The 24,555-nt window shown below is 35.6% G+C and overlaps 1 protein-coding gene across 1 annotated transcript in view; it reads right to left on the reverse strand.

Annotated features, from left to right (window-relative positions):
- Positions 1 to 12,937, reverse strand: part of EPHA6 (EPH receptor A6) — an 863,031-nt gene extending 850,094 nt beyond the window's left edge. The window contains exon 1 of the mRNA XM_032630346.1: positions 12,559 to 12,937. Coding sequence (XP_032486237.1) covers positions 12,559 to 12,937 — 379 coding nt within the window. The remainder of the gene's footprint in view (positions 1 to 12,558) is intronic.
- Between the last annotated feature and the right edge of the window lie 11,618 nt (positions 12,938 to 24,555).

Consider the following 24,555-nt stretch of genomic DNA (forward strand, 5'->3'; position numbering starts at 1 on the left):
CCTGGACAATAAGTATATCAGAGACAAGTATATTAAAAAGAAAATTTATGGCTTTTTCCTTAGTTATATAGATACTATTAAGCTTCCTACACTCTGGTGCCACATTAGAAGCAGAACTTCCAACCAAGCTAGTGTGCATTTGGAGGATGGGATCTATTCCATAATAAATGTGGCATATGTGTGATGGGATGTACTTAAAATCATAATCTTTTACAATTAAGATATCAAACCTCAAAAAATATCCTCAATCTAGTAAAGCCTGACAACAACTCAGATTCTCACAGCCCAGGCAAATCATCTGCTGGAGGAGAAAATACTTTAAAGACTTATGATACATACTCTAGCACAGAATTAAAATAATTTTTATGACATGGCAATACATGACCATATTCTAGGTATTGTGTAATGATTAAAGGAGAAGAAATATTAATCCAATCATAATATACCTTTATAAAGATATTTATTTTCATAAGTTAGAAATAACGCCTGCACTAGGGTATTGAAATAATGATCAGGGCAACAACAACAAACCTAGATGCTCACAAAGAGATGAGTAATTCATTAGGCTTTTTAGCAAATCTGTAATTTTTCAATTAATTATTTAAAGTCCAGCTTGTCAAAAGATCTGCAATTATTTCAATTATTATTTTAAATGTATCTCTATGTTGAAGGACAGATGAGAACCATAAAATGTTGGATTTGAAAATAAGAATATTATTGTAATTTAGAAACTAAATTGACAGTTTTCAGTGCTTTTTGACATTATAAATGTACAAATTAAATGTCAACAGCTAATCATGGATAATCTGCCATTGATTTTTCTCTGTTTAAAAATACCAAATTCTGGCAGCAATTTCTATGTTCTTCTACAGGCACATTTCTCAAATATAAAATATAGGATCTATCAAAGAGTAATTTATCTAATTTCTCAACATAAATGTTAAAGAATACTAGCAATTTCAAAGTTATGAAACACCTCTAAAAAACAATATTTAATAGAGGTAGGGAAGAGAATCACAATAAAACAAGAATGGTAAGAGATGGCAAGAAACTAGAGAAACATTTTTAATCTTTAAATTGCGTATAGTGTAAATCATACAGATTTTACAATTTTACCATCATCTAAATATAATCAGTAGAGAAAACCACATACAATCCATTAAAATCAAGATTTTGTGTTGTTATAGTTTTTGTGCTGTTTTTTTTAAAAGCAGCCACCATCATTAAACACACTATTTCTCAAAGAATATGATAAAACTTTTAATGAAAAAGCCAAGTGGTGCCATTTACTTAAAAACTCTATATATGGAATCTATAAAAAAAAGGTTATGAAGAACTTAGGGGCAGGACAGGAATAAAGATTCAGATGTTGAGAATGGACTTGAGGACACGGGGAGGGGGAAGGGTAAGCTGGGACGAAGTGAGAGAGTGGCATGGACATATATACGCTACCAAATGTAAAACTGATGGCTAGTGGGAAGCAGCCGCATAGCACAGGAAGATCAGCTGGGTGATTTGTGACTACCTAGAGGGGTGGGATAGGGTGGGTGGGAGGCAGATGCAAGAGGGAGGAGATCTGGGTATATATGTATATGTATAGCTGATTCAATTTGTTATAAGGCAGAAACTAACACCCCACTGTAAAGCAATTATACTCCAATAAAGATGTTTAAAAAAAAAAAACTATGTTCAATCTAAGATATTAGTCACTTGGATTTTATTTTTACCTATACAGAGAGTAAGTTTTAATCTTCAAGTGCAGAATAACTAATTCAAGGTAGCTTAAAAATTGAAGTTTCCAGAGGAGTCACTTGTTTTAATTCTCTTATTGCTTATATATATTTATGATGATGAATCCTGATAAATGTGAGACTCATTTTCATTTCCCATATGTACCTCAAGATTCTTTTTTGTTTATAATTTTTAAAATTATTTCCCTTTCTCTTTGCTATATTGCTAGTATTTAACTGCTAAGTATATCTCTTCAACTTTACAACGTTGTTCTTAATGTCAGGGGCCAGATCCTATTTCATTTCTAGCAGGCACACAAAGTCAGTGCCAATATAGGGTCATGGTCAACATACTGAATGAATATTTTTTCAGTGTCTCCATATACTAATTCATAGATCAGTGAAAATGGTACTTTTACCTTTTCATCTCTGTAAACAATAGTTCATAGATGTGAACTTATCTATGGAACAGCTAAATCCATATTGCTTTGTCAATTATTCAATGACATATAAATAGCCTCATTAGTTAAATCTTAAGCTCTCAGAAGTCCAGGGCAAAGTGACCCATCTTTACGTTTCCTGTTCCCAGCACAGTGAAAAAACATAGTAGGTATCAACAGATTTCATTTAAAACTTGGATGAATATATACTTAATTTTGAACTAATTTGAGAATTCTAGGAAAATATATACAAATAAACCATATAGATTAAGCACTGAAGTGTTTATATATAAGTAATAAAAATGAACAAAAACCCAAAGATAACTATATCTATATTACAATGGAAAAGTATTTCAGAACTTTATAGAAGAAACAGGATAAAAATTTCATCTGATTTTAAGGCTTCATAAATTCAGGGAAAATTTTCATTTAGCTTTAACAAGTACTTAAAACTCCAGAATACTAAACTTTAAATTAAATTCTTAAATTTTACTTTTGCTTTACTAGGTAATAGAGCTCTTGAAAAATCTAAAAAAACAGTGCATATATATACATGGATTTTTGGTCATAAACTAGTGAATATCATAAAGGTTCTTACACATGGAATTTTAAATAAACAAACTACCTGCTATTTTAATAACTGGGGTCAACTCTAGTTTTGTAAACTATAAAATGAAGTTATTATACTATAACACTTTAAGACAGTAAGTTATTATAATATAGGTACAATTTTTGCTCTAATATAGTATCATAAAAATAAAATTGGAGCATGTTATTTTTCACTTATTTTAAAACATGCTAAGCAATATGTTATACCAACAATATGCACTTCTGAAATTCTGTTTCTTTTTCAGATAGAAGTTAGGATCTCTTTCTGACTGCTCCCTCATTAAATTGAACATGTAAAACAGCCAAGGAAACAGGGTAGTTTCCTCATTAAATGTTCTAGTGTTATGAAATTGTTGTGGCTACTGCAGTCTTGGGGTTTTTTGTTGTTGTTGATCAGGCATTATAATTGTTAACAAGTGGACTAATGCATAGATTTTATTTAATTTTAGAAACTGACAAAAGTCTTATGATTTTGTGCAATGCTGTTAGTTTGCTCAACTCTTTCCTGTCACACATAATGGCAACTACTAATTATTTTCACTTGCATTCACAGTTTAAATGTTGTCTAAGTATACTTTAAATCCAGAAGGAGAGTGAAAGGAAATTTTCAGGATTTTTTTTTAAAGAGATTTAGCTAACGTTGTCTGTCATCAGGACATTTCTATACTTGCAGAGATAAGGCTCTAACCCACGATATTGTTATATATATATATATAAAACAAGAGAGACTTCTTAACCAATTAGGTTCATTTTAAAAATAGTACCATAATTCAGTTTTTTTCTATCCCTATTTTTCTTTCATTTTGCGTGTTTATAGCTACTTAGCTACTGTATTATATTTTAAAATAAACTTCAGTTGTCTTAGATATCAATTTTTAGAAAAACATTCATTGGCCACTACATAGTTTAATTTTCTAATTAAATGTTTAATTTTAATTATTTTTAGCAATATTAAAGTATCATAGCAATATAAGGAACAAATTTCTTCCTTTAAAAGTAAAAATTGGGGCTTCCCTGGTGGCGCAGTGGTTGAGAGTCCGCCTGCCGATGCAGGGGACGCGGGTTCGTGCCCCGGTCTGGGAGGATCCCACGTGCCGCGGAGCGGCTGGGCCCGTGAGCCATGACCGCTGGGCCTGCGCGTCCGGAGCCTGTTCTCCGCAACGGGAGAGGCCACAACAGTGAGAGGCCCGCGTAACGCATAAAAAAAAAAAAAAAAAAAAAAAAAAAGTAAAAATTAAGGTGATATTGAGATATATTTCAACTCATATTTGGAGGCAATCATTTTAATTAGTTTTAGATAATTCTTATTTGGAATACATATTAATGTAATACCTTTTTATTTCCTAGTCATCATAGGTAGGAAAGTTTTCATATATTGATTTTTTTTAAATCATGTGTAAGTACTTTTCCTTATTCTATACATTATACTCTATGTACTATACAAGAATGTGTTTCTCTTTGCAAAGCTCATGTACCACCAATATGAGTATTATAATAATAATCTGAAAGAATACATAATTATTCTACTGCTATGTTATTAGTAAGTTAACATAAGTAAATAAATTACGTACATAAATATCCCATATATCCACAGATACCTAACATTGTAAGAATAATACATAACTAATTCTACCTCCTGAACATTCAGTTTCTAAGGAGATGTTATATCTTCTATGATCAAAAAGTTAAGTACAACTTTACAACTGAAGTTATAAAATGAAATAGAAGGAATAGGGGTGATTTTTCATTTATATCCAGCAAGTTCAGATCATCAAACAGGCCAACAGCTAGAGGACACAGTAGTATCCTGGGAAAGTAGCTGAATCTATTTTTCAGTACATGGACTGAAAATACATACTTTCATCCCAGTTCCCACTCCAAAGCTTAATTAAAAGGTATGCTTGCTGCTATCTGAAACTGGAAACTAGCTTCTTCACCATTAACCATAGTTTTTAATAATAAATCCACCTTAAATAAACACACCATAAAAAGCTCGTCTAACATCCTTCAAACAAAATCTCCCTCTACCTGTCAGTCCATGGAAAGCCATTACAGATGTGAAATATTTATATTTTCTATGCATGGTTGTATTTTTAAATGCATATTTATGTTTACTTTTCATGTAATTAAATAGAATATATGCCCACCCATAAAACTAATATTAGAAGATCCTTGTGAAGCAATTTTACAAATAAACCACATGAAAGTGTTAGTAGTATTACTTTAGCCCCTTCCTTCTCTCCCTCATGATCTCATTTACTGTAAAATTCTTCATCTCATAAAAATCATCAAGTAATTAGAGAGTAAATATCAATTACTCAAGGATATATAACATCAACAGAGAAGACTGATTTTCTAAGGAACAGAGATTGTATGATAATCACTGTTGTAGACTTAGAACCTAGCATAATGCCTGACACAGGGAGATTCTTAATAATGTGACTGTTGAGTGACTTATTTTTTTAACTTTGAGATAAACTGTAATGAAATAATAGAAATTATTTTCAAATAAGTGGTACATAAATATATTGAGAATTGAGCAACAGTACTTGTTACATGTTACCATATAACAAATGTGTTTTTAAAGTTTTTCTAATTAATTTTGGATCTAATTTTAAGAAAACAGAAAATTTTCCTGCCAGACTTGGAAAGAGACTGGAAACCTTTCACTGGATCATATATTCTGGGAGGGAAAGTTCTCCTTGAATTCTTATATATGGTAAGTACACTGCCTATCAAATAGTAGGCCTCTGATAAATATCTGTTTGAAGAACGAATGTTTTCACTCAGTTCTGGAATATTTATCATTGAAAAACAAAATTGTATATCCCATAAGAAGTCAATGTTTACTGAAAGGAAATCACTATAAAATATCAATAGTAGGGCTTCCCTGGTGGCGCAGTGGTTGAGAGTCCGCCTGCCGATGCAGGGGACACGGGTTCAAGCCCCAGTCCAGGAAGATCCCACATGCCGCGGAGCGGCTGGGCCCGTGAGCCATGGCCTCTGAGCCTGCGCATCCGGAGCCTGTGCTCCGCAACGGGAGAGGCCACAACAGTGAGAGGCCCGCGTACCACAAAAAAAAAAAAAAAATATATATATATATATATCAATAATATTCTCCAGAACATTCTAAGCACTAAATTAAAATATAAGATTTACTATGTTTGAATATTTATATTTAAGAATATTTAGAAATGTTTAAATGAAGCATTTCCAGAGTATGAATTTCCTAAATATATACAAAGTATATATGACTAAGTTAGGAATTTTTATGATTCTATTTAATGATTACATTCATAAATTATTATCATAATGCAACTCACTGTAATGAATAATAACTGGTCAGGGAAATTTTTTAAATTACATGCAATATACTGTTGTTTAGTGGAGAGCCTAATAGTTTCTTCCCTCATCTTAAGATCTCATTTTCTGGATCTCTTATAGGCTTTCTGAACGTGTATTTGTTTCTCTTCATTGAAACAAAATGCAGAGATAAAAGAAGACTAATAGAAAATATGTGAAACACGCTTATTTGATATTTAGTATCACTTACATTTTTGTTTTCAGTAACAGTAATCTGATCATAACAAAGATGAACAAAATTGGTGCATAAGGCAAACTTCCAAATATTGCTCTATATTTAATAGACTCTGTTGGATTACCATATTGCTTTGTGAAGATGTCTCCGCCCATGTGTGCCATTATCCACTCTGACAAAAAACAACTATATATGGAAAGTTGTCATGTCAAAAATGCATTAAAAAATTTCATTTGTTGATCCAATATGAGTGTACAATGTTATGTACAATGGTTTGACAATGGTTTGAAATAGTAAAACTGTTAAGATTATATTTTAAATCATAGTCTGAGCTGAATAGAGTGGAAAGTGGGCCTCACCCCACCCTTCCTATCCTCTGTCAATTATCAATTATTATAAGCAAGGTCATTTTTACGGGGAGTAATGGAAAATTTTTTCAGCCCTTTGGAAAAGAAGTGATATAAATGTTGAATATCTACATTTATTTTTCTGTAATGATAAGATGATCCCATAATCCTAACTCCAAAATGTATCTCAAATCCATCTTCTTCTCCCCATCTCACTACCACCACTCTAGCCAGGCCACCATACCCCACCCCCCAGGTAACTGCAACAGACTCCTAATTCTACTCTTGCCATCTTCCAATCATCTCTTTGCTCACTAGCCATAACGCTCTTAAAATGAAAAATGGTTAAAATCTCTCAATAGCTTCCCATTTTACCTAAGATAATATTAAAACCCAGTTCCTTTCCATGGCTTGTTTTCTTCTCTGTGGTATCTGGCTCCTCACTATCTTTCAAACCTTACTTTGTGCTAAATCTCTTCCTTGCTCAGTAAGGTCCAGTCACACTGGACTTATTTCTTCAAATATGTCAAGCTCATTTCCCTTCAAGGTCACTGACCAGGCAATTCCCTTTACCTAGAATGCACTTCTTCCCATTCTGTACAATTAGCTCTTTCTCATCCTTGAGAATGTGGCTTACATGTCACCTCCCAGATAGGCCTTTCCAACAATCACATTTAAAATAGCAGGTCCCTCCTTTTATTTGCTCAGTGCCTGTATTCTTTCCTGCACAGCATATAGTTTCATTTACTTAAATATTTTTTTGTCAGTCTCCCTTACTAGAAAATAAATTCCATGAGGGCATTTATAAAGTCTGCCTTACTTATTCTTTTTCTCTTCATCATCTAAATATTAAACTCGAAAACACAGTACTCAATAAAATAAGGCAAAAGTTGAGGTAATATAATTTCCATTTTTTAAAGAACTAATGTCAGTCTAATGAAATTGCAAGTTGATCAGAACACTATAGATGTAGTACATTAAATTATGTTGCACAATTTTTATATGTATGATATAATATATATAATATTTATTTTAAAATAACACCGTGGATGTATAAACAATTTTTTTTTTTTTTTTTTCCGGTACACAGGCCTCTCACTGTTGTGACCTCTCCCGTTGCGGAGCACAGGCTCCGGACACGCAGGCTCAGCGGCCATAGTTCATGGGCCCAGCCGCTCCGCGGCATGTGGGATCTTCCCGGACTGGGGCACGAACCCGTGTCCCCTGCATTGGCAGGCGGACTCTCAACCACTGCGCCACCAGGGAAGCCCTGTATAAACAATTTAATCCTTCTGTACAAATTTAGTTTGATTACATGATTGACAAAGTACACTGAACAAAGTCAATCCCTTTTCATTACTTAACTATATGTACTGATCTCCACCATATTTATACTCCCAAGAAATGCTGAGTCAAGAACACAATGAAGAAACTTCTATTACTTTGGGGGTTCAGTTGACTATGTACACTGTAAAATAAGATCTGTTCTCTCGCCATTTAGGACAAATGAAATATATAGTCAGAAGTACTCACGTGTGTGAAAAGAAAAGAATGAAAGAGAAAGATTGAGATATGGTGCTTGTCATAGGGAAAGAGGATTGGTAGAAGGAAATACAAGAAATCTATGATGCCTTTTGCACTTAAGTTATTTAGACCAGCAGTGATTAGTGAAGAAGGGAATTTCAACTCTAGTGTTTTTCTCAATATTTAATTTTGTAACATAAAAGTAATACAAATTCCTTATTAGAAAAGTTGAAAATATTAAAAATGTAAAATGATGTTATTTAACCACTAATTTTAGGTATATATCTTCCCCTTGGGAAAATCTCAATTAAAACTGCTTTATTCATGTTATTCCTAGTTTGAAAAAGAGATCCTTAAAGAACACTGTATAATTTTTGTGTAAGAAAAAATTTTTAGACAGTGTTATCCCAAACCCAGAGCAAAAAACATTTAGGTGATCAATGCATATCAATGATATTTTATATTTCTATTTTAAACACTAATCATAATGACTAATTACACAATGGCTTATTTCAATTTGTAAATGCATAATAAAATTGCATTCTAGGTTGTTTTTATACTTATGGTAAATAAGAAAACATGAGATTACAATCTGCACCTTTACAACTATAGTTTATTGCTGAAAATAAATTTTATATAAGTGAAAGGTCTTTTAGAAATATTCTTTATAAATCATTCAGTTTTCCTTATTTAACACAACGTTAAATATTTTCAGTAAAGTTCACTCTTGACCTTTCCGAAAATATTTCAATTCCTCCCCTTCAATAAATATTAGAACAACAGACTTACAGTTTGTGAACAACACTTATGGAAGTTCAACTAATTTGTGGCTATGAATTTTATTAAGCAGATATTTTTCTGCTCACCTATGTTCACCTGTATTTACACACAGCTTAGTGTATTTTACACTCAATTCATTCAAATTAATAAATTCAATGAAACTAATGATTCAGACTACTGTTTTCCTTGTTTATTTCATTTGTCACTGAATTTCCTGGGTGGAGGAGAAAGATCAATTCACACAATCTTGGTAGTAAAATGAGCTCTCTAGACTCTCATATTCAAACCATATTTTGATTTAATATATTATTTGAGTATTGATTATTTTGGGAAACATGAGTCACACCGAGAGATGCATCAACTCTTAGACTAAAGCAGAGTAATCTCTGAATTAATGGATCCCTGGTGGCTACTAACCACTGTTACTGATACACCTGGTTACTTACATATGAAACAAGATTGTATTATATATTCTCCTAAGTATCCTACTAGTACAGAAATAAAAGTTTACATATATTAAGAGGGTAAAATCTGTTATTTTTACATAAAAATTACCAACACGAAATAAATACTTATTTCCCTCTTATAAACAGAGGGAAAACTAATGGAATAATAGAAATCTGAGTACAAATCACGCTTTCACTTACTTAATCAGATGAAGTGATCTAGGAAGCAACTCTACTTTTTGATGGATTCAAGGAGGTCTGGGTAACAGGAAGAGAGAGTCAGACTGATTTGTCTTTATAGTGCAGAGCTTCACAGCAGTTAAAAAAACAAGAGAAGAGATGCTTCCTGTACTCAAGTTACTCTTAGCACCATCTTAAGCACCAGGTTAAAAATGAGGTAGTTCACTTTTTTGATAGTTTTACTATGCCTACGTATGGAAAACTAGGAAATGGGAAGAGGGTGATTCCTTCATTCAACCATGAAAGATTTTATATGATTTGGTAAAAATAGATAAATAACATTAAAAAGTTTACCTTGTGAATATCCTTAATGAGAAGGCAAATTAAATAAAAATGAAATTTTACCCTCCATAACAAATTTTAAAAATAAAACATGAATTCCATTAGCTCTTAGGATGAAAAGTTACTAGGAAAATGAATACTATATCCTTAAAATTAACTATTGATCATATTACTGATGTTTATTATTATGTGTAAAAGTCTGATTTATATTTTACATTAGTATTTCTATATTGTATACATACTATAATAATTCTGTAATACCTCATGTTTTCAATGTTTACAAATTGGTAAGATATGTTGATTCATGTCATCTATTTATGAAGCTACAAATAAGAAAATATCCCCCAAGTGTTCATAAAAATAACATTTTGAAGTTCCACATTTTATTAACTATTAGCGTGATGATTTCAGTATTTGAAAATTATCTCAAAGTATTATTAGGCATAATTTCTAATCACTATGACTTTAGGCTGTAAAAAGCATTTTATGAGGAATCATTTGTGTCTGATGAAAAAAATCTGAGCATATTTTCTCTATAATCTTCTGTTGAAGAACTTCTCTAAATTTTACCCAACTTAGCCTTTAGGCACTATATTAGCCAAGTGTAATGCATAGCCTGTGTTTTTAGCATGTTAGTACAAGTTCAAATTAAGAGTTTTAGGAGACTACCTTTACTTATTTAATTGTTGGGTAAACTGAGTAATACTAACACTGTTAAGCTAACTTATAAAAACACACATAAATTACATATAATTGGTAAATACTTTAGTTAAAATGTCTTTTAAAAGTATGAGAAAGTCATTAAAATAGATAAAAATTACTGCAAAAGGTTAACAAACAACTTCTCTATGTCCTTAAATTTAATATGAATAGCTGAAATGTCATATTTTAACATTTGACACATTTTGGTAGAATGGCACTTTAGTCATGTGAAGAGTGTAACATGTGTTTTATTTATGTTGGTATCCTCAGGGCCTTGGATGGTTACCAGCACTTAATGAAAAAATATATGTTGATTTAGGGAAATGATTGCAAGGAAATAACTGTTAAAATATCTCTAGTAAACTTGACTTCAAAGTATACATCTCTTTAGTAGCCCTAGACACATTTGGTACAACATAAATGTCTGATCTTCCAATTATTAAAAATTTCCTCTCTCCTTTCAATGAAAAGGTCAAATAATTACACGTTATTTTTAACAATCTTCTATTTTCAGAGGTAGATTAAGTAACTACCCCTTTGATATTTAATGCCAATATTCCTTGAAAACAAATAAGGGATGTGTTTGAAGGTATACACCGCCATAGAAGAGTATGGCACTATAGGTGGTACTCATATGATACATCCTCACAGGCATGATGGTTGTGTAGGATTTTCAAATTGACATATGCATTTGTGATTGCAATTTGGCAGGTCAAAAAAAAAAAGAGAAAGAATTAGAAAAACATGTCAGAAGTACCAGTTGTATAAATGAGAACAATTGAATATTGATTCTGAATAATTCTAACAAATTGGTCATACATGTTGATAACAAAAAAGAAGGCTGTGTTGTTTTGCCTTCTTTCTCAACCTTCTCACCCTCACAAAAACAGTGCACACTTTCATGTCATCTGACCTCCATTTATATACCTGCAAATTATTTCGAAGGCTTATATGTTGAATGGTAACTATAATTGAAGTTGTATATTTGAAGTATTTGTAAAAGTGTGACATAACAGGTAACATCGGTAGTCATCACAGTGCCAGTGAGAGCATCAAGCCAGGTACATGCTGGAAAACTTTTACGGTTGTTCACCTCTTAGTCTAGGAGGATTTAGATTATGCAGGTGATGTTTTTTATAGATCCTTAACTATTCATAGCAGAAATCCAATGAGATATGTCTCATAAAGATTGTTGGATAGAAGGCAAGAAAATGTTCAAAAATTCTCAGTGCTTTCCATTCAGTAAACCACACTTTCACTTTTCACACACTATTCATCTTCACTTTACCACTTTACCTGACTTTATAAATAGGATATTCACAACTTGTTAATTCACACCTAACACTTATCCCCCGGCCCCTTTGGGCATCTGGGCTAGAAATAATTCAGAATAATTTCCAACAAGTCTACGTTCGGTCTGGATGGGGTAAAGGGGTTGCAGCTGGGCGAGGGCGGCTTAGTTTACCGAAGGCAAAAGGCTAGTATTTGGCCAGAGGCTACAGCGAGAGCGATCTGCCTTCTTGAAGGCATGTGTGAGCTACCTACATATTACCGTGCTGTGAGCGACCGCAGAGAGCCAGAAGTCTCCATTAAGCCTGTGCCACAGAGCCTGACCTCCAGCGCAGACAGCGCAGCGGGGAGCGGGCCCGCGGCCGCCAGGGCTGGGACCCAACTGCTGCTGATGCTCACGCATCCGTTTAAATTCACTTGGAAGCAGAAGGGACCGGAATTCGTGAGGTCGCCGGCCCCGGCCGATGTGGACAGGGCGCTCTGGGGAGGGGACACCCTCTACCCCCTCGTGTAGAGAGCCCGGAGAAGCCTACCCCGGGACGAAGTTACCTGCAGAAGGCGACCAATGCACCGGTCCTCAGAGCACCCGCCTCCTCCCGCCCCCTCTCGCTTCTGCGCCCTGTCCCTTACCTTGGTTGTTGGAGACGTGACTGCAGTCGCCCGGCCAAGCTGTCAGCAGAGGCAAGAAGAAACCAAATTGCAAAAGAAATTCCCGGACTTCGCTGCCCCCCATGGCTCTCCCCGGCTCTCTTCTCCCCCTAAAAGAGAAGTGGCAGCAGCGCAGCCAGGTGTTCCGCGTAGAGTACGGGTCCCGGTCCACGTCTTCTTCCTCCTCCTCTTCCTCCTCCACCCGGCCCACAGGGGGTGTCCCGGGGCGCCCCCCGCGCGAGGCCCCGGGGGCAGGGCACGAAGGTCCAGGCTGCCCAGGGGCAGGCGCAGCTGCTTCGGAGGAGGACGCTGCCTGAGGCGCCAGGGAGCTCCTGGCGGCTGTAGGCGAGCGGAATTGCATCCACCACCGTGTCCCGCTCGCGCGAGGACTATTCCCTTGGGCCCGGGAGAGCGTGCGCGCAGGAGCTCGCTCTGGCTGTAGTTTGGGGGAGGGGAACGAGGGGGCGGGGGAGGGCGCCTCACGGCCGGAAGCGGGGAGGGACGAGGACCAGGTGCGGCGGGTAGCTCCTGCAGCTCTGACGGCCCGAGCGCCTCTCCGGACTGAAGTGGACTCTTGCAGAGCCAAAAGCAAGGAGGGCACAGCAGCTGTGAAGCCGGCGGGGGCCGCGGGAACTTTCCTCCGGCCAGTGCGGCGCGAGCCGAACGACTGAAAAGGCTCCGCGGGGCCACGAGCTGTGCGAGCGAGCTACCGAGCCGCGCCCTCAGCCCCTCGCCTAGGTGGCGACGGCACCGACCCGCAGAGCAGACACTTGCAGCTCGGCCGCGTCTGCGCCGCGCTTCGGCCTCGAGAACTGCTTCCCCGGCATCTCTGAGGCCGCACTTAGTCCCCCAAGCACTTTGCTCCCCATTTCGCGGCAGCAGCGTCCAGCGTTTTAGGGCTAGTCGGCTCCCAACACGGCTACCCCCGACTTCTCTACATTTCTCCCGCCAGAGGGGGGCGAGTGCTGTGGGCAAACGCACCGGGTCCGGGATGAGCTTGGCGGTGGCGGACCAGCCTGACCACTCCTCAGCACGGGTCGCCCAAACTTGCCCGGTAGGGCGAGAGCCTCAGCTTTGCGGCCGCCTCCGCTGCTAGTCCTAGGAGAGCGAAGGAAGAGAGCAAGCAGCGGAGGAGAGTCACATCAGGCTGGATAGGGGCGGGTGCCTGGCACCACGGCTCACTGAGGTCTTCTCGTCGCCGTGCGGCCGTGACTTCGCAGTGGAGGTCACGAGCATTGTCGCAGCCGTGGGCACTGGGATTCCGGGGGCCCGGACCGCCTGCAGCGTGGCGGCGTCGGACCTCGAGCTCAGAGAACCCACGGGCTGAGCGGTGCGTGGCCACATCCACAGCGGCGCCGAGTGCCTGTGAGTGAACAGCTCTTTCCGCGCACCCTCAAGCCGCCCCCTCTCGGCGCCCACTCCCTCCCAGCGCTCGGGTCGGTGGGAAGCCGTGGCGGCCCGCTGCCTGCTGGGACTACGCGGCCCTCGCCCCGCAAGGTTGGGAGTAGGGGCCGGGCAACACAGGTGCTAACAGGGTGCGGTCTCAGCACGCTTGGCCCTCACGCTCTCGCCCCGCGGCCTAGGCGGGCCTAGAGGGCAGGGCCCGAGCTGCGAGTGCAGCTGAGCTCCGCCAAGACTCGCGCTCTGCCCTCTTGACAGCCGCCTCTCGGATGCTGCCAGTTCGGCGCTAGAGGGGGTTAGTCGACAAGAAACATGCCTCCGCTGCTCTCAGGTGGAAGAAGCTCATCACGCGGAAGGAGGAATGCGCTCAGGTTATACTTAACGCGTTTGTGAAGGGCGCGCCAAGGAACCCGTGTCACTATCGTGGGGGTTCTGTAATACATTTTTGCTGTTATTATTATCATCGTTTTCTTTCTTGAAAAGATTTAGGGTATTACAGTCGAGTGAGGTCGAAAAGCCCTCCTCAAAACTCATCAGAATGTTTTGAAGAAAAATTTATGGCAATGGAGAAAAGTGAACCGAGAAGAGAAAACAGCGATATTGTAAAGAGCAGAGGATATTTTCCTTCCATGGGGCAGAGGGAGAGAAATGGCACAGTGGCGAGATTTGGGAAAGGAGTAAATGAAGGAGCAAAGGGTCGGCGTTCGACGCTTACAGATTTCTGGAGGAGAAAGCAGCCTTCCATTCGACGCGTTTCAGCGCTGCTATGTTTGTGTCACATACAGTAGAAGTGGTTTCAGTTATCGCATTATAGTCAGTTGGAGGAAAAGAGAAGGAGAGCAAAAGATGCCGCACGTCTAAGTCAGCTACAAAAAGAGAATGTGAAATGCCAGTGATTTTGAGACTGAGGAAGGTTTCCGATTGGTGACTGTGCTTCCACTTTCATTAGGAATTCAAACACTGCCTCTCTTTAAACGTGTCCACGCTAATTTAAATGTATGCAAATCACTTCTGAAAAGATAACCAAGTATGGAGTTTATATATTAGTATTTAAAAAGGAGTAAAATCTGATTTTGCTACTGATATTACCACTCTTACAGATATTGACTGGTCAATATCATTTGCAATATGCTTTTACAAAGTCAGTTTACAATTTATAAACTAAAATTAAAAGACTACGTTATAATATAAAACATAATGCTTAAATAAGAGTTCTTAAAAGCGTTTGATGATTCAATATACTAATGTTTTGATTCGAAATAATCTTATTTACTGTCAAAGAATATCTTTTCATGACCTTTTTATAATTAAATTTGAATTCCTTATGTTTAAATGTTTAAATTCACTTACAGTGGATAGTTTTATAGATGTCATTAACAACTCACTAAGAGAAAATTTTTGGCCAAAGAAGACACTCCTTATAAATGCCAAAAATATGCTATATTCTGTTAAACTGAAGGAATGTATAATACTATTTATTAACTTAGAAATGTAAACTATGTTAATCTATTTCTAAACTTCTAGTTTTTAAATTAACTAGACTTACAAGAATTTTTGAATGGAATACCACTAAAAAGAAGTTGTTTCCCCCAAAAACTCTAGAGTAAAAATATTTTACTATCAAAATTTTAACTTAAATTCTGATATTTCGCTTGAGTATTGCATCTTAGAGACTATATTGTAAAGAGAACACCATGGAGATTCTTTTAAAATTGGGCTGCTAGAAGGAAAAGGCTCTAATGAATGGAAGGAAGGAAGGAAGGAAAGACGGAAGGATAGAGGGAAAAGAGAAAGAGTAAAAAAAAAACCTAAGATTTATTTCTAGGATTCACACTTATTTCTAAATCATGATATAATATTTCCAATTATGGTACAATTTCCAAATTAAGGTACAATATCATGGTACAAACAAACTGGTATTTACTTCAGAGTAACAATAAGAGCTGAGTAACCTGGATTTGTATCCTCACCCCTACCTAAAAATTCACCTACAATTCACAATTTTTGTTTGTTTAAATAAATCATTGTCAGGCATGACATAATATATTACTTACCTGGTCAGATAATTGAAAGTTATAATCTGATTTTCGTTTTTAAGAAAATAAATAATTACAAGATTTTTCTAAATATTAAAATAAAACATACTTCATGTTTTAGACACTGTTTTTTGCATGTGTAGAATATAATGGCCTTTTAAAAACTCATCTCAAAGAAGATGAATTGAAATGTAATCTTCTTGATCTTTGACTAGAGTGAGATTCCATGGGTTTGACATGATTATCAATTTCAAAACAGGATTGTAAATAGAATTACCATAACCATCTGACCATTTGTGTTATACATTTTATATTTATATATACACATACATACAAACATACATACGTAATGTGTATATGCATATTCATTCTAAAATATTTGTTGAGCTCTTTTTAATGCTCAGGTCTCTTCACTCAGAAGAGTTAATGGTGATATGAGTAAAAATAATTTGTTTTCAAAAAGTAACTTTTTATTTAAAATATAGTCATGGTTACCTTATGTGAGCTAGAAGCAACTGCACTTAACAGAAATGTACTTCCTTTTTGATTTTCTAGCAGTGTGGATATATTTGCTGACATGTGACAGTTTCAAAATTATAAGCCATTCAATGAACCAGATGTAATATTCATATAGATTTATCTGCACTTGTCTGTTTGAATCATACCTATATTCAGAAAAGCATTCATGTCTAATTTTTCAGTACTATATTTTTCAGAATTCTTCTGTATTCTCTAAAACCATTGTTCTTCATGGTATATGTGGTCTGGATTCAGGTAAGAATGATTAAATTTTTATTAAATAAAGAATATATGACACTAAAAACTAGTCTAAGCTTTCATTTATAGCAGTAATAATAGTATTCACAAATACTATTTGCTTTTTAAATGATGAGAAACTTAACCTGCAATTAATTCCTTTGAGAAAAAAAAAGGAAGGATTATAATGTTTAATATTGAGCATATTTCAAGGCTCGAGAAAGTCCTAAGTATTTTATTTTGGTAAAAGAGTAAATTAATCCACTTAAATCTATAATTTGTGTCCTCTAAGGTCAAGATAGAAGCAACATGAGTAAAAAGAATATTGATCCACAAGTATGTCAAAAGGTTAGGTCTAAAATATTCATTTTTACTTAGAATAGGTATCATTAAGTCTGTTTGTTAATATAAAATTTAGAGACATGCTCTAAACAGTATTATTGTTTTCATTTCATCACCGTTAAATAAAATTAATTAAATGATTGTATGTTTTAGCATGCATACAGCTAAAGTAAAAAAAAAAATCCACAAAGTCAAATATATATAGTTAATTTGAGGCCCTTTGCTTTAAGAGAATGAAGCACATACTCTATTTACTTTGGAAATTTTTCTTTGATATTAGAAGGTAGTTAATATTTTTCTGGAAGAAGATATTCAAAACAGTGCTGGATACTGTATTGTTAGCACGTCGAATCTTAAAAACCTCACAGAAAAAAAGCAACATGAGGCTTCATAAGACATGAAGACATGGTTTATTCTGCTGTCATATTGCATTTTCTTCTTATATTGTATGGTATTTTATCGTAAAAGGAAAAATTATATATTACATATATCATGTACATATCTTATATATGTAATTCGCATTGTGAGTGTATTTTAATTCAGTGAAAACATACTCTCTAGTACTTTTCTAATTCAGTAACAATTTACTAAGCAAGATTTTCCTGTGCATTTGTGCTGAGCATTATGGGGAAGGTACAACAATTATTTGGATTTAGTTCCTAACAATCGGAAGTTTATATTGTATTAAAGGGCACAGATATATGAATTATTCCAATACAAACATTGTATATTATCCCATAATGGAGTTCCAAATTATTGCAGTTATGTAAGAGGAGAGGAATCACACCCTCACTCTCTAAGGAATGAATCTCTACAGTTACTATTTTGGCTTGAGTTAAACTTACTCCTGGTATGAACTGATTCTGAAAGCTAGTGCATGAACTTTTATTATATCAAGTATAATAAAGTACTAAAGGTTATGCAAAATGGCCAAATAATTCTATTAGATTCAAGTAACTTACAATTTTTAAATGAAATATACTTAATAGTCTGTGTGACATCAGGTATCCACAAAAAATTATTTTAACTAAATTATATAGAGAATTTTTAATAATATATTTAAATTTATTTTATTTTTACTGGTGATATATTATCATTTATCTTTCATGCCCCAGAATGATCAGCTGTGTCAAAACAACTTTTTTGATTGAATTAGAATAAATACCATTAAATATCATATTCTAAATACCAAACAAGGAACAACTAATGAAAGAAGTAAAACTATCTTTAAAACAATCCTTTATATGGTGAAGTCTGCATGATTATTTCCATCATAATGAATAAGATAATATCACAGAACTGTTGCTATTAATTTCTCTTCAAGTATTCAAATTAGCCTATCAAAATAAACTTAGTATTTATTTAGTGCACTATAGTGCACTATATCTTAGTGTACTAAGACACTTTTAGCCCTGCTTCAGGAAAAGGCAAAGCTAGGTTTTGCAATAAAAATACTTTGGTATGTCAAATAGTTAAATTTATAAATAATATTATCCATATTAATAACCATTCTCACTTAAACATTTTAATTATTTTTGTATGAATAATGCAAAACATTATTTTACTACAATCAAAATGGAGATAGATTAAAAGTGTCAGATAAGAGAAGTGATTCCTTAATTACCTTTTAAGCTGGATTTTGTGGGTAAGTTTCTTTTTATAAAAATGTTTTCTATAATATTTCAGTTTAGTTTGAAATCAGCTACCATGTTTGCATTTTTGATGTTCTCTTGTTTTTTTTTTTTTTTTTGGTGTATATTAAACAATTAAAAATAAAAGAACAGGTCTTGACTGACATATCATTATATTTCCAAGTGAGCTTTAACAACCCAAAAAACTTAATATACCTAATATTTACCTTTTAAGTCAGGGGTTCTATATCATTTTAATCATAGTGTGTTTCTTTACCATGACTGTTAACATGTTTACATGGAAGATAAACATTTCTTAATATATCCTTATAATTATCTGGTAATTGCAAATTCTATATAACTCACTTATACCAACCCTTTGATAATCAGCATATGGTTCTTCCTATCCTTGCCTAACTTTGAAACACATTCCAATCTCCCCAAGGACCTTGAAAAAGCTAAAGAGCAGAGAACGTTTCTTTTAAATCTCTACAAAAAAATGTGCTAAATAATTTCTGTTTAAATACTAATAATATTTATCTTTTAGGTCAAATTTACCATCTTTATTAACTTTTTTCATAAAGAATAATCTAATACTTACATTTTTCAACTGTAAAAAAGTATGTAGTTGCCCTTTTTCTGTTTGTTAAAGACTATTAAATACTTGAGTCATTTTAACTTTACAAAGTGTTATATATGAATAATAATTAATACATACATGTTGTGCCTATTGTGAGTTGTTGGGGAAATGGTCTTTCACTCCTTGGGGAACGTAACCCCACTACAGAGTCCATGTGAGACTTCTCTAGTATTTCACTGTTAAATTCCATTCCTGGTTCATAGTATTGGAAGTATACTGAAGCTCACAGTATTCGGAATTCGATTGTAATATATTTTCTATTTTTACAGGTAAAAATAAAATTTTCTAAATTAGTGGGAATAAAACAAACAAATGCTAGCTTGACTTAGATTAGTTTTAATATATAGTCAAAGACTTTTCTTGATTTACTTGCTCCTGATACATTTTGCATCATGGTTTGAAATATATAAGAAATGGGAAGAATATTCAAGCTTGTTTTTGAGTATTTTTATCCAATGGAAAAAAATAAGGAAGTTCCTTGCTTATGGAGAATATGTACAATTTTAAAATAAATGTTAAGTGTATATGTTATTTATCTATAACAAAGCTATATGTTAATACTGCCTTATAGAACTTATTGCAATACTAAAAATGTTGTATATAATTCCTGTTCAATACAGTCACCACTAGCCACATTCACATGTAGCTTTTGAGTGTTTGTAACTAGTGTGACTGGGGAACTGAATTTTTTTGTTAATTTTATTAAATTTAAAATTAATTAGCCATGTGTGGCTTCGTCTAGTACATGTGTGTGTGTGCATGCGTATTATAGTTTTATTTCCAATACTTCCACTTCGATGTTGATAATGGGGGGAAATAAGAAAGGGATTTGAAAACCATGTAAACACACAATACAACCTTCTACAAGAACAGCTAATTTTTACTCTAAGAATTCTGTTACACACAGTCATGTTTTTCATCAACAAAAGTGAAGCTCACTTTGAACAATAACTTTACTACTGCATGTGTTTACACAGTCTTCAAAGCTAGCCTGATATGATGTGCCTTTTGCATATTGCACTGAGTTAGTCAGAAGACATTAAAAGTAGTCACTCTGACAGAAACTTTATTAAACATCATTTCAATTCTGAGTAGAATTACTTGCCTAACATGCCTAATCATGGATGCCAAACTTTTTTAAATGGTTCAGGAGCTGCCACCACCCTGTTATGCCCACTATGTCTGTTGCACCATCCTGGGTTCTACAAAACTACAACGACCTGAAAGACTCAATAACAGCAGTAGAGGTTCCAAAACTAATATCCCTACCCAGAGATTTGTCAAAGAAACAGCAAGATTTTTCCATTTAGATGCTAGTATTTATCTTTGTTTTATGTTTTGTTTTGTTTTGTTTTTGACTTTTAAATTTACATGTAAAAATATTCAGGATCTCATTTTTATTTTAGTAGATCTTTTTTAAATGTGAGGTTTCACAGGAAAGCTGGAGAATGTTTACCACTGTTTTATTAATATTGTCCTAAAATTTGTCACTTGATGATATCCTTTATAACTTTAATTTGGCATAAGAACCAAAGTAAAAAAAAAAAAAGAAATCCAATAAAAATGTCATCATCTCTTAAATAAATCTTAAAATATAATAAAATAAAAAGTATTAATTTTTATATTTCTTAGCAAAATGTTATATAGTATTTATTGTACTGTGTGCCAGACACTGTTCCAAGTATAAATATTCACTTCAGATTATAATTTCAAATACTAATCACAAATAGGAATTCAATTACTCCTCAAAGCAACACTCTGAAGTAGTTGCTGTTTTTATCATTATTTTATAGGTTAGAAAGCTGAAACACAGAACTGGCCCATAGTCACCCAGCCAGTAAGTGGTAAAGCAGGGATGTGAACCCAAGCAGTCTGGCTCCAAAAGCTGTATCTTTCATTGTTATGCTGCCTCTCCTGTATCTCTGAATGTTCACCCAAATATACACAAGCATATGCATGTGTAGTTTGCATACATCTGTGTACCTATCTATGAAAAATTTATCTAATTCTATGAAATTGAGCTTAGGTCATAGAATCTTTTCAGTGAGTCTTCTTCCCAGCTGTGACTAAGTTCCCAAATGACCTCATTCTTCATTCTCAAGGCCCAACATTTACACATTTGTTACTCTTGCCTGTCACCTACAAATTGGCACTTGCCTTTGGCACTTGCCATCTACCTCTATAAGGATTAAATTATGAGTCGCTGCAGCTGCTGACCTTCAACAGTCCCTGAAAGGAGTTCAGGGTGGAGATCAGGAATGAGACACTCTGTGCTCTGGGAAAAACTTGCAGAACAGGTCTTCAGATAGATATTTTCAGGAGAAGATTTTATGAGCCTAATTCTTGCATCTCCTCTTATCTAAAAAAGCACTAAAATTCTTCATGGTGATTTCTGCTCTTCCTGACTAACAGTAACCTCCATGAGACTAGCAGCAACCTTCTCCCAAAAATATGTGCTTGATTGCATGTATTCCCCCTTCACCAAAATCACATATATACTGACCTTCCCCGCTACCTCTTGGGAGCAGATTCTCAGAGCTATCTGAAATGTTGTCTCCTGGGCTATAGTCCTCATTTTGCCCCCAAAAAGCTTAACTCACAGCTGTCACATTGTACATTTTTTTTTCAGTTGACATGCCAAATACTTTTTCTCTTTTGTCTTAAAATCGTTCTCTTAAATGACACCTGTCTCCCAATGCTACTAGCTCACATTTATTCAACAATTATGTTATGCATTGCATGCAGAGCATCTTTTCAGGGCACTAAGTATTAGAGTGATGAACAAAACAGACAAAAATGTGCTTACATAGAACTTACACTCTAGTGTTCATATGTTTAAAGTGCTTATCATGTGTCTCACTCTAAGTGCATTATACATGCTAGGTCATCTAATATTCACAGCCCTATGAGGTAGGTACTCTTTTTGTACCCATTTTACAAGTGATGAAGCCAAAACATATAGAATACATAATAATAAGAGGCAGAAGCAGTGATACTTACATTTTAAAGAGTGTTCTGTCTGCTCTTTGTAATGCAGGTAAGAATATAAGCACAGAGAAGAAATAAGAGGCTTGGGCAATAATTCTGGAGTGAGATAATAGTGGTTTGTCCTAGGGTGCTGACAGGAAGGGAGAAGTGAATGGATTTTCCATATATTTTGAAGGTGGAATGGATAGGACTTCCTACTGATTTGGATGGTGGTTCACGCTATCTTGTTAGTGATGAGAAATGGCTCTAGTGCCTAATTATATATATAACAAATTCACGTTTTTTTAAAAAAAAACCTATTCAAACCATAAACTGAGCTATTGAAGAAGGCTTTGAAGCTATGTTTCTACATTTTGAACTATATATTTTCAGAAGGGAAAGTCATTTTGTGCATTCTTAAATGGTACCTAGATTCTGCCCCTATTCTTCTTCTAGAAAATAGTAATAGTAACGTATCAATATTTGTTCATCTACTGTAATAAGTGTACCATCTATTGATGTACTAATGCAAGATTTTAATAATAGGAGAAATTATATGCCAGGGCTCAGGGATAAATAGAAACTCTCTGTATTTTTTTGTACAATTTTTCTGTTAACCTAAAACTGCTCTAAAAAATAAAGTCTGTTTTTAAAAAATAGCATTGTTATTTGTCTCTGGGAAATATTTTTTCTATTATTTATATTGTATCATTTTTATTTGTTTTATATCCCTGGTATATTATTATATAGAACTGGACCTCCTGGTTTGATTTTCTCAAGTCAATTAATCCTTTTTCTATTTCGTCAAATTTTAGCAGTCAGGCTACTTAGACTCTAATCCATCCTCTTATCAGAATAATTAATTCTTTACTCTGAGAGGAACAAAACCCATTTTAAGAACCCTTATCCACTCCAGAAATTCAATTCTATTTCTTTAGAAGTAGGCCCTTGAAATTGTCCTGGGTATTGTTGTCCTTGGTCATTCTATGGGCATAGTATAAAGTCTGTCTCTGGAGCCCCACAGGAAGAATACCTCTCACTTCTGGTCCAGACTTCTATGGATGCTGTATACTGTGTGTAACAAATATTAAAATTGATGTTTTGACACTAACCTGATACCAAGATACAGCAAAGCCAGATTATTATGTGCATTTACAAAGGAACTCTACAAGAATCCACTCCATGTCCCCTTGACCCAGCTGTTAGAAAAAGGATTAGGGCTTAAAGGAGAAGGATTTTGAAGAAACTTCTGTGAAAAAATCTGTTGCCTTACTGAAAAATAAAATGGTGGTACAAGTTGAGGAAGATCCATCAGACTACTTAAAGCTCAAAATGTATTTGCTGCATATGGAAGACATAGGAGGCTGATGCATGAGTCACTCTTGATATACCTTTTTTTTTTTTACTGCCTGTACCTTAGTGGCATAAAACAAACATTTTATTTTACTCAGGACTCAGGGGGGGCAGGAATTCAGACAGGGCACAGCATGGAACAGGACTCATCTCTGTTTCACAACGTCTGAGGCCTCAGCTTGGAAGAGTCAATGGCAGTGGATGACTCAAGGCTTCCAAACATGTCAGGTAGTTGATGCTGGCTGGGACCATCACTTAGGACGTCTATACTTGATACCCCTCCATGTGGTCTAGGCTTCTTCAGAGAACAATGGCCCTACATCTTGGGGAGGTATATGAATATTACATTATAAGAAGAACATGTTTGCTGGAAGGTCTTGTGACCACTTTAGAAAGCCTAATTAATCTGTAAAATTAAGATAGAGATGCTGCAATGGGAGCAGCCTGAACCTCAATTTGTTGGGCAAAGAATGAGTGGGACATATGAGAATGAATATTCCATCAGGTCTTTTTTTTTTGCGGTACACGGGCCTCTCACTGTTGTGGCTTCTCCCATTGCGGAGCACAGGCTCTGGACGCGCAGGCTCAGCGGCCATGGCTCACGGGCCCAGCCGCTCCGCGGCATGTGGGATCTTCCCGGATCGGGGCACGAACCCGTGTCCCCTGCATCGGCAGGGCGGACTCTCAACCACTGCGTCACCAGGGAAGCCCTCCATCAGGTCATTTTGAATTCAGTTTTCACAGGGACAGTAAAATACTGAGGAACTTCAGTAGTAAAAACAGGAGCTATGTCATCAGGAAAATGCAAATTAAAACAATGAGATACTACCACACACCTATCAGAATGGCCAAA

Source organism: Phocoena sinus, chromosome 4, assembly GCF_008692025.1.
Source record: "Phocoena sinus isolate mPhoSin1 chromosome 4, mPhoSin1.pri, whole genome shotgun sequence".
NCBI classification, from domain to species: Eukaryota; Metazoa; Chordata; class Mammalia; order Artiodactyla; family Phocoenidae; genus Phocoena; species Phocoena sinus.